The sequence below is a fragment of the Populus euphratica genome, unplaced genomic scaffold (assembly GCF_000495115.2).
Source record: "Populus euphratica unplaced genomic scaffold, PopEup_1.0 scaffold25.1, whole genome shotgun sequence".
NCBI lineage: Eukaryota > Viridiplantae > Streptophyta > Magnoliopsida > Malpighiales > Salicaceae > Populus > Populus euphratica.
Window position 1 is genome coordinate 3,181,822 of NW_011499851.1, and position 10,736 is coordinate 3,192,557.

The 10,736-nt window shown below is 34.8% G+C and overlaps 2 protein-coding genes across 2 annotated transcripts; one reads left to right on the forward strand and one right to left on the reverse strand.

The window, feature by feature from the left end:
* Positions 1-896: 896 nt before the first annotated feature.
* Positions 897-2,346, forward strand: LOC105121639 (60S ribosomal protein L37a). The gene is made up of 4 exons (XM_011020369.1): positions 897-1,006; positions 1,409-1,448; positions 1,744-1,832; positions 1,973-2,346. The coding sequence occupies exons 1-4, from the start codon at positions 1,004-1,006 to the stop codon at positions 2,117-2,119; spliced, it is 279 nt and encodes a 92-aa protein (XP_011018671.1). The 5' UTR covers positions 897-1,003; the 3' UTR covers positions 2,120-2,346.
* A 512-nt stretch (positions 2,347-2,858) lies between these two features.
* On the reverse strand, positions 2,859-6,984 carry LOC105121640 (uncharacterized). Its single transcript, XM_011020370.1, has 3 exons — positions 5,634-6,984; positions 4,558-4,816; positions 2,859-3,713 (listed from the first exon to the last, which is right to left on the reverse strand). Exons 1-3 carry the CDS (start codon positions 6,815-6,817, stop codon positions 3,537-3,539), a joined length of 1,620 nt encoding a protein of 539 aa, XP_011018672.1. The 5' UTR covers positions 6,818-6,984; the 3' UTR covers positions 2,859-3,536.
* Positions 6,985-10,736: the final 3,752 nt, after the last annotated feature.

Below are 10,736 nucleotides of genomic sequence, written 5' to 3' on the forward strand. Positions count from 1 at the left end.
AATCAAAATTATAAAGAAATCTAAGAGTTGTGCTGATTTTATTGTGCAATCCATTATCCACCAAGACTGATGGGCCTCATAATAGGTTAAAAGTAGGCCTCGCTTTGGGTTAATGGGCCAACATTTAGCTGGTCCATGTTAAATAGAAGAGAAGGCCTGCTTTTCAGTGTCTATTATTTGAATACCTGATTTTTATTTGCAAATTACGTAAGTGTTGTGTAACAGCATGTCCAATGGGAAGCCTATCGGCTACAGAAGGACATGGCAATTATGGGTGAAAGCAAGGAGACACGGCTTTCAATTTATTTATTGTTTTTTTTTTTTAATATTTTTTTAATATTAATATATTAAAATGATAAAAATTAAAAATACCGTTATACCACAAAAACAAACATACACTTCAAAATTAATTAATTGCATTTTTGATACTGTGATTCGATATATTTTTAAAAATATTTTTTATTTAAAAATATATCAAATAATTTCTTTTATTTTTAAAACTAAAATATTAAAAACATAAAAAAATATCAATTTAATATTTTTATAAAATAAATATACTTTTAAAAGATACTCAAAGATAAAAGTCACCATGCTTTCCAACAGCATTTAGTAATGCTGTTTTTAAAAATATTTTTTAAATTAAAAATATATTAAAATAATTTTTTATTTATTTTTAACATCAGTATATTAAAATTATTTAAAAAAAAATTAAAATCATAAATCCAATGTTTATTAAATAAAAAAAACACTTAGTTTTTCTTTAGAAAAAAATATTTACCTCAAATTCAAATATTTGTGTCCCGACCCATCCTTCCAAAATTGAAGGTAGAAAAGAGGTAAAAAAAACCCACCACACAAACGGATGTGAGCCCAAATGGGATTTTAATTCTCAGCCCATTCTGTAACTAGAAGGTTTATAAATCGGAAGTAAAGAAACCCTCCAGGTGCTCCTGCTGCTGCTTCTTTCCAGTCCACAACCCAGAGATCCTTCAAGGCGACCACCATGGTACTTTGTCTGTCTCTGCATGTGTAGTTTTCTTATGCATTACGTTGTTTCCATGGAAACGGTTTTAAAATAAAACAGGTTTCTTCTTTTGTCTTTGTAAAGATTGTTTTATGGTTGGGATTTGAGGACTGTAATTAATTTTCTTGGTTTAGTAAGTTTAAACATTCAGAAATTTTTGGGATGATTGAATTTTATGATTTTTTTACGTGCTTGTAATTGTAGTTTTTCTGATCTTACAAGTGATTTTTAACTACCATATATTTTTGGGATCTTGGTTGGTGCTTAGAAGTTTCTGATTCTACGATTTGGAATCACTTGTAAGGATTAATGCATTTTGCATTTGATTCTTTGGTTTTCAGAGATGAATGTTTCAAATTGTGCATCTTTTTATTTTGGTTGCAGACTAAGAGAACTAAGAAGGCCGGGATTGTTGGAAAATATGGTCTGTGTCTATCCATCACTTTAAACAATCTATTATTCGTCCAAATATATTTGTATTCAACAAACTGCATGTTTGAGCTTGTATTTATAGTCAAGAAGCTTTAACTTGTACACTCGCGTGGTATTGCTTTCATAATTCCATACTGCATAGGAAGAATCTGATCCTTAGCATTGTATCTCATAATTCCATACTACATAGGAACAATCTGATCCTTGGCATTGTATCTTATGTTTGATTCAAAGTTTAGGTTCTTGGACTGAAAATTTCTAATGTTTAAACTTGTTTCTTGATGCAGGTACCCGTTATGGTGCCAGTCTGCGTAAGCAGATAAAAAAGATGGAGGTTAGCCAGCACAGCAAATTTTTCTGTGAATTTTGTGGGAAGGTAAGCCGTTTGTAACCATGTCAATCCTGTTTAATACGCAGGCTGACAGTTTTTGTGTTTGTGTGCGTGAATTCGTGAATATTGTTCCTTCTGTCATGTGTTAGGTGATGGTTGTCTTATAATCTCATCCACATCTGCAGTATGCTGTGAAGAGGAAGGCTGTTGGAATTTGGGGATGCAAGGACTGTGGGAAAGTCAAAGCTGGTGGTGCCTACACTTTGAACACTGCCAGTGCTGTGACAGTGAGGAGCACAATTCGCAGGCTGAGGGAGCAAACTGAGAGCTGAGCTGCTGTCAAGAATCCACTCTATTGTCTTTAGGGTATCTGCATTATTGTCTTAGATACAGACTGCTTGGAAAATGTTTTTGAGGATTTTCTATCCATTTGCACCATTCTCCTTATGGACTGGTTCTGTTTGCTGGTTAGGCACTCGAATATATCCCGTTAAGATTTTGGCTTTAAGATTTTTGCGTTCTGATTAATCTGTTCGTATCCATTTTGCCCTTGCTCTCATACTTGGCTGCTTAGCTCCTTTACGATTTTGCGTTGGGATGTTTTTTTAAAGCATTTCAATGCTATTTAAGCTGGAGGCACAATTTTGAGCATTTCGATGCTTTTTACGCTGGTAGTGCAACTGGAGAATATTGTTTGAATAGCTAGTTTTATTTGGTCGTTTCTGCTTAGAGTGCCTGCCGGCTGCCACTCACCCGCAGCTTGTAACGGTGCAGACCAAAACCGCAAGGACGCTTTGTTGCAAGATATACATATGGTTTGCTTCTTTGCTGTGTTCTTAAAGGTGATTGGATAAATGAAATCCTTCTCGAGATAAATGAGACACCGAATAGTTTGTGGAAAATTGAAATCATTTCCCAAGTAACTAGTAGAAATCTCTAATGATTTTCTGGGCAAAATCTGGATGAAATATCAACCCCCAAAAACAGAATTCAGCCAGTAAAGCACCTCGGTTCCCCGTATTTAACTTTTGATACGCAAATATACTGGCATAAAATAAAATACAACAGAAATTATGGATCAAATTCTCCAGAGAAGGTGAGTGCTTCAACTTCTCGTATAAACCACTCATAATACTGCTGCATCATTCCGTGCAGAAAGTACAGATACAACCACTTACATTTACAAGTTGAAAGGTTTAGGCACACCCCGTGATCAATGGTATTGCAATCCTTGACTTGTAAGCCTATTACACAACCTTCAATCTTAAACATCCCACTCAACCTATGTACAAAGTATCGAGGCCAATAGGAAAAGGTAGAATCCATCTTGCTCCTCAATCAGTCATGGCCTCTACTTACTGAGTGTTGTTCCACGTAGGTACCAAATACTTTTTATCGTAACGGGAAATTAAATGATAAACAACAACAACAACATTCATAAGCCTCTACCAACGTAGATACAAACTATCGAGACCATTAGGAAGTGGGGGTCCCCGTCTTGCTCCTCAATCAGCCATCTCTTCCGGTGACTAAAATGTGGTTCCAAGCAGGTACCAACCACCTGTATCATACATTAAAACAAGATTGAAAATATTCCCACTCAAAATTTGACGCAACTGCAAAAGTAGCAGCAAAAATGTTGTTTTGCAGCATTTCCTTGTTCCTTTTCAGTTCTCGTCAGAACGTCATGCTGTGGTATTCAACCCATAGCAGATGCATGATTCTGAAGAAGCCCCAAACCCTTTAGGATTAAACAAAAGGAGTTGCTACATCATCACTGTTCTGGTGGTGCATTTGTCTTTGGACGGCCTTAACTGCTGCAACTCTTGCAGCATTGGCTGCTTTGTTAGCATGTGCAATAGTTTTGTTCACCCTCTCCTCTATCCTTGCCGCATCACATGCTTTCGCAGCAGCTCGCTTTGCTTCCTGTATTTATCACAGTAAAAGTAAGAAAGAGAAAAGTAAATCGTTCAAAGATACAGGTAGTATATAGTTTATCAATATGTAACTAAATTGTTCAGTATTCGGCAGACTTCAGAGAAAAGCCCCATCATCCAAGAAGAAAATGTCAGGTAGAATGAGATCAAAAGCCACAAGGAACTCTAAATATGCAAGAGATTATTAAGTACTCCTGATGCAATGCTCCTCAACTCAAATAAAAGTGGAACCTGTTAGTAGTTATCATTGCGTGTCCCATTTTTATGTGAGTGTGGGAGCAATACCCCAGGAGCATCTAATTTCTTAAAGTATTCTTCTCAGGTTATGGCTCGTGACTCACTGAGTGCTTGCAGCTGGTGTAAATGCACTATCCTTGGACACTTCCAACAAGTTGAATTATACAACAAACTTTGGAAGTTACTTTCTAAAGAAAAACCAAAAGCAGCCTGCTACCCAAAAAAGCCATAAAAGGGAACTAATTAAGGTTCATCAAAAGCAGAACTTGCACACAGGGTTCAAGTCTTGGAGAATTCCATAGTTTACATGTTTTGTACAATACACAAACACCATATCATATGACCTGCAATCTTATCGGTCCGTGGATCACAGTGACCAAATTAACAGCTGACTGTTGATGGTCAATCCTATTATAACTTGCATAGATGTCAAGACTTAAATACAGCTTATTGTATCCAGTATTTTATTCTACATGCCAACTCAAGTTACAAACACTACATTCTCTAAACTTAATATTTTTTGTTAATTTGGTTTTTGTTTCATCTAGAGAATCTTAACAAAGCATCCTTGAACAAAAGGCAAAACATGTGTTTACCTGGACAGCATTAACAACTTTAGGATGACTAATAGCATTTGGAGACTCAGGATTGCCATTCTCTACAGTGGACACATCAAGAATCCCATTTTGCCAGTGACCAGATTGTGTTTCTCCATTTCTGAAAGTGTACATACCAAGCCCTTGCCTCCTTCCCTCATGCCATGCTCCTTCATACCGATGTCCATTTCCAAACTGATAGACTCCAAAACCATGCATCTTATCTGCAAAATATTCCCCAGAATATGTATCCCCATTTCTGTGTAATAAAAGAGCAGAGAAAACAGGTTATTATATTTCTTAAATGTAAACCAGTGATTGCTCTCATGCAATACAACAATGGTGGCTGTAGGTTCAATTGTAAACAATAGGAAAATGTTACACATCAAGGCATTACACTAAATTGTTTTTCATTTTAGAATTTCATAATCATTTTTGTGGAAAGTATAGGATTCAAGAAAAAGGAATTATATGGCCGTGAATTGGAAATTAAATTGAATCGCATATTCAAGTGTTTAGCCTCTGAAAACTTTATTGTTTGAATTTAACTCTTTAACATCCTACTTCTGCAGCTCTGAACAAAACAAGTTCTTTCAACCTCAATTATCCTTCAGTCCATCCATGGATTTTGAGAATGGAATCATCTAAATTGAGATACATCCTCTTAATTAGCCCCTATAGTCCCACCTATACATGTAGCAAGCTAATTGTTAGTGCCTAAGGATTCGGCATCTAAGAAAACCAAAAGCAGAGATGCAGCAACCCCAAAGAAGAACAAAAGGAGAGTTTAGGGCCAGAATCAAAATTCTATAACAGCAAAATAAAACAAATGGCCAAAAACTCCATAACTGAACAACTCTATGATCAAACAAAAAAATAACCTAGAGCAAAAACACAACAGTCCGATAATATGTGCTTGCTCAAGTTAAATTCCACATAAACACCCAGCATGTATGCAATTTAAATCAGCTAAATTCAATCATAGACGAGTGACAACATACCAAAGGGAATAAAACTTTACAATCCAACGTTAGCTATCAAATCAAGATATCCAAAGATTCAAGATAAAAAATTACCTGAAATGGTAATGACCGAGACCATGCTTGACACCCCACTTGAACTCCCCAATATACTTGCTGCCATCCTCGCAAGTATGAATACCACACCCGTGACACTGCCCATTACACCACTCACCAGCATAAACATCACCTGTATAAAACCTATAAACCCCGATTCCATGTCTTAAACCCTGCCTATACTGCCCTCTATATCTGCTCCCTTTAGCCCATGTTTCAACTCCATAGCCATCATACTTCTCATCTACCCAATCACCCTCATATCTCCCACTCATATAATAGTAGTAAACCCCACTCCCTGAACACTTCCCTTTATGAAATTCACCCTCATAAACATCACCATTACTATAACTCTGAACCCATGACCCTGAATATGGCTTGTTTTGTATTTTTGGCTTAGACCCAATTGACCAAACCACAGGTTTCGTCGCCTTTGTAGGTAAAGGTGTTGGCTTGAATTTATTTGGCAATGAACGAGCTACAAGTAAACGAAGAGAAGGCAAGCGAGGAAGCACAAGATTGAGACATGCTAAAAGGGTAATTGAGAAAGCAAGAATGAAAAGCAAATTTATGATAAACAAGCGACGATGATTTGATAGAAAGAAGTAAAAAGAAGGCAAAACAATAAGAATCAAAACCGTCAAATGTACACAAAGCAGACGAGCATGGCTGGAATGGAGAAGGACTTTGTGAGCTAGAGTCTTGATAGATAATTTAGCAGTCAGTGGGATGGTAATAGCGTTCCAGATTGTTTTTTTATGAAAATTTGACTGGCTAGGGTTGCCATGGAGAGAGGTGAGTGTAGGGGAGTGAGAGGTAGAAGCAGGTGGTGATTGAGCCATAATTGTTAGCCTCTTATGGGGTGTTGATATAAGGGGTTGTTGTGTTGCTGAAGGATTACTGAACAAGGTTTGTTCTTGTTCATGGTAAGATTGAAAGTAAGGTTGGTGGGTCAATAGTGGTGGGTTTGGTGATGTTGGTGTTGGGATTTGGATTTGAAGAAGAGGTTGGTTTTGTGGGTTTGATTGAGATTGCGTTTTCCTTTGGATTTGTCGTTGTTTTTGATGGATTGAAGGATCAAAGAGAGGCGTGAAACCAGAAGAGATAATATGTCTTCTTCCTTCGTCTCCTTGGTCTCCTCTGCTTCTTCTGCTTTGTTTGGTAACGAGTGTCTCTTGATGCATTTATAGGTCTGAATGAGAGAGTGTTGCCATTTGAGAGGTCAAATTTTGTTCGTAACGCCGGTTGCTTCTAATCGTTCAAAAACTTCAAATTCAAGTCTGTATTGCCATTTCTGGTTCTGGTACACGACTGAATAATAATGTAGCAAGATGGGAGGAAAAAAACTATCTATTTCGTGTTGACGTTGCTCTTCAATACAGGACCCTCGTCTTTTCTTTGATTTACATAAATACCACTCTATCAAATCGGTCTTGTCTCATAATTACGGTCTACCTTTCTTTAACCAAGAAAAATAATATAATGTACAAAGATATGACTTGTAATCTTTTTATTTCCTTCTCATTAAAGTGATTTTACTCCTATCTTGTAAAATGATGTAAATATAGTATGATTCGTTTAATGGTTAAAAAGGCTTTTTATTTTTATTTTTATTTTTTAAATTTAGAATTTAAATCCCATTCATGAGAATATATTAAATTTATTTGAATACAAAGGTTTATCACTCGAGTTATTTAAATATTTATTTTATCCTCAAATTAAATAAAAAAACCTCTAGTGCGTGAATAATGAAAGTTTTAAATGCAACTCTTTACCAAATTATAATTAATTTTAGTCATGCATGAACCTCAAGTATGAACAATAAAAAAAATTATTAAAAAAAATTATTAAGTGTATTTTGTGAGAATATGAAACTTAATGTGAAAATAATTTATAAATTTAAATAGTTTTTTGAAAAAATAAAAATTTTAGTGTTATTTTTCAAAGTGTTTTTATTTAAAAATATATCAAAATAATATATATATATATATATATATGATATTAGTACATTAAATTGATGTAAAAATATTAAAAAATAATTTAAAATAAAAAATATATTTTAAAAAGATTTAACCTTAATTCCAAACGGTGTATTAGATATTGTTCGGACATCAAATCAAGAAAGGATGAGATGGTATTAATTGCTGGTGATCAGGCGGCGCTTGGCCTCGTGCAGCAGACGAACCCTTTCGAACGGCGATATGGAATTCCATAAATTAGAAACTGAAAGAGATAAAGATAAAATGTTTTTTGTTTTTTTAAGGATAAAAGGGATTTATGTACTCGCAATTATTAAGTACACGTGTAGTATATGTATCCACGATATGATACAGAGTGAATGTATAGATAACGTATACACGTACAGTTGTGCTGCAATTGCCAAATATCTGTACCTTTAAACAATTAATATCATTTTAATTAGCTTATTTTTTATAAATACCAAAAACAGTACTTCCCTTGTGTTTTCTTCATGCGACACCGTTTCTTTAAATTTTAGGATTGGATTGAGTGGATAAATGCAAATTGTGCCTTCGAATCCTTCTTAAAACAAAAATACACATATTGTTCATTTCTAAAAGTATCCAATTTTTTTTTTATATGTTATCATTTTTTTGAAATCTAGCTTCGTCCAACATCTGGCTTTTAGATTTTGACCGGATCATCCAAGTTATTTTTTTTTATTTTTTATAAATTAAAATAATATTATTTTAATAAAAACAAAAAATAAACAAATTATGATTGAGTTTTTAGTTGGATTGTTGGGACAGCCAGCCCATCATGTATTTGATATTTCTGTATATTTTTTTAAAATTTAACTTAAGTTTTTAATTGATTTATCAAGTTGAATTTTAATGCTATAACTGTGTTTATCAATATTAAAACTTTGTGAATATAAACATAAAATAATAAAATAAAAATAAAAGTAAGTAAAATAAATAACTTTTATTAAATAAAAAAAAACAGTGGCAAGACCCAAACCCAACATCATTTTTCCAGTCCACAAGGACACTGAATATAGCATCACAATAACTGAAACAGTGTTATCATTCCTTTTTTTTTTTTAATTTCAGTGCTCAGTGCAGAATTTGTACCAATGCCGAAGTAGAAAAGAGACAAGCACAAAAGAAAAAACAAAAGGAGAAGGAAGACGCAGAAAAGGTGGATTTCATAGGAAGACTCAAACACAAGCAGAACCCATGCTGTCTCGAGTTTCTTGCGCCGTCCATTAAGTTATATCTATCCGAAAACTGAGATGTGGATTGGATTAAACAAGTGTGCTCAGCTCATGAATCAGCTGACTCACTGTTGCGAGGTAGTTAGTACCTGTCTGTCTATACTAGACCAGTGGATACTATTCAAATAATTTTTTATTTCACTGTTTTAGCAGAAACCCTAAACAATTGGCTGTTCTTATCCAACTTTGCTTCTTCTCTTGAGGGCCCAGCACAAATCATCACTCCCCTCCGATGCCTTCAAATCCCTTGACAGGACACTACAACATGTATCGAACTGCTTGTCTTATCGCTCTGTTCCATATCTGGTCGTGTATGGGGCCAAACGCTTACCTTTTCTTTTGTGTATTTTCGACAGCGAGCGGGAGGGATAAGGGAGAAGAAATACGAGCATGAGAAAAGGACGCAAATGGGATCTGTTCATTGATGCATGGAATGAAAACAACCTTTTACTTGGTCTCACTTTCAAATGGATTGTTAAGGTAAACTCTTCTCTAATTGCTAGCTAGCTAGCTACTCTCCAACGCCTAGCCTTGTTTGTTAGCAGTTGAACTTGCTCCCTTCATCATGATGAATCGTTTTTTGAAGATTTGATGGGCAGAGACTTAGTTTCAATTAATCCATAAAAATTAATCTTAAGCGAGGGATTATGGATGATGTTAATCGGGTATTGTGCTTATATTTAAAAATGAATTAATCTCAAGGAGGAAGGATTATCCTGCCAAAAAGGATCATGTAGATGTTGCGTAGACAATGACATGGTTTGGTCAAATTTTATACAATTAATTATAAATCATGCAATGTCAGCATCAAGCAAGGGCCAACTAGTCACGAGCCACAGTTCATGTATGTGTTGAATTCCAAAATGGATGCTACTAAACTTGATTACTGATTTTGTAAGATCTTAGATTAAAGATCGAGATCCAAGTGTTTGTATAACAAGCCTTTTTTCAAGATATATGTTCTACGATGACATGATAGGATGTTGACGAGAGCAAAATATGCGAAAAAATAATTATTTTCGTGTTTAAAAAACAATATTTAAAAAACAACTTTAATAATCGTGAGAAGAAAGCAAAGCTAACTATGACCCGGTATCATCCGCTAAGTTTGAACTTTTATCTTCATCAAATTTGCCCTGGTGGTTCCACAGCTTTGCACTTTTTGCCCTACCTCTGATGAATTTGACGGCCCACCCTATCGACAAGGAGGGCCATGCAGTCAGCAAAAGCAGCCTTGTTCTTCATCCAGTAAAACAAGAGAAGGTTGCCCAGTAAAAAACGTTCAGTGTTTTAGTCATATGCCCAAAATTCTATGCAATGATCATTCAGAGCATTTATTCTTGTATAAATGTTGAAATCTAAAGGAATATTATCTCCACCTATGGTTTTTCAAAGCACACCCAGATATGAAGGCGGCTTTATAATCTCCAGTTGGTTCTTGAGATTGCATGGAGCGAGGAGGGATGGTTCCACCTACCTTCGAAGCCATGTTTTTCCTTTTCTGTAGCTTAGTCTGCTAATTTATAAAACTAATTTACCAATTCCTAGAAAATTATATATAACAGGTAGTTTCATTGACTAGCCTGGATCATCCTGTAGTGTTTTTTTTTTTTTTCAAAAATAAGTTCACTCCTAATCAAATTTTCTACTTGCTTTCTTCTTCCCACCTTGTTTTTCGAAGACAAAATAAATTGGAAAAGAATATGGGCTTGATGGAGAGAGTAATTAAAACATATACATACAAATTTTAAGAAATAGAAATTAAATGCTTCTTATTGAGTTGTAAGAATTACGTTATAATCAACTTTTTTCTTGCCTTTTAATTACTGTTTGATTGGGCATGTTTGAAATTGTATTTTAAAAAATAT

What these genes read in the sequence shown, in the direction of transcription:
- LOC105121639 (XM_011020369.1), top strand. An exon ending in CGGGATTGTTGGAAAATATG is followed by an intron (nt 1,449 to 1,743) that starts GTCTGTGTCTAT and finishes TTCTTGATGCAG; the next exon opens with GTACCCGTTATGGTGCCAGT. An exon ending in TCTGTGAATTTTGTGGGAAG is followed by an intron (nt 1,833 to 1,972) that starts GTAAGCCGTTTG and finishes CCACATCTGCAG; the next exon opens with TATGCTGTGAAGAGGAAGGC.
- LOC105121640 (XM_011020370.1), bottom strand. Translation starts at nt 6,817, where the DNA reads ATGCATCAAGAGACACTCGTTACCAAACAAAGCAGAAGAAGCAGAGGA. An exon ending in CTCGGTCATTACCATTTCAG is followed by an intron (nt 4,817 to 5,633) that starts GTAATTTTTTAT and finishes TTTATTACACAG; the next exon opens with AAATGGGGATACATATTCTG. An exon ending in AAGTTGTTAATGCTGTCCAG is followed by an intron (nt 3,714 to 4,557) that starts GTAAACACATGT and finishes TGATAAATACAG; the next exon opens with GAAGCAAAGCGAGCTGCTGC.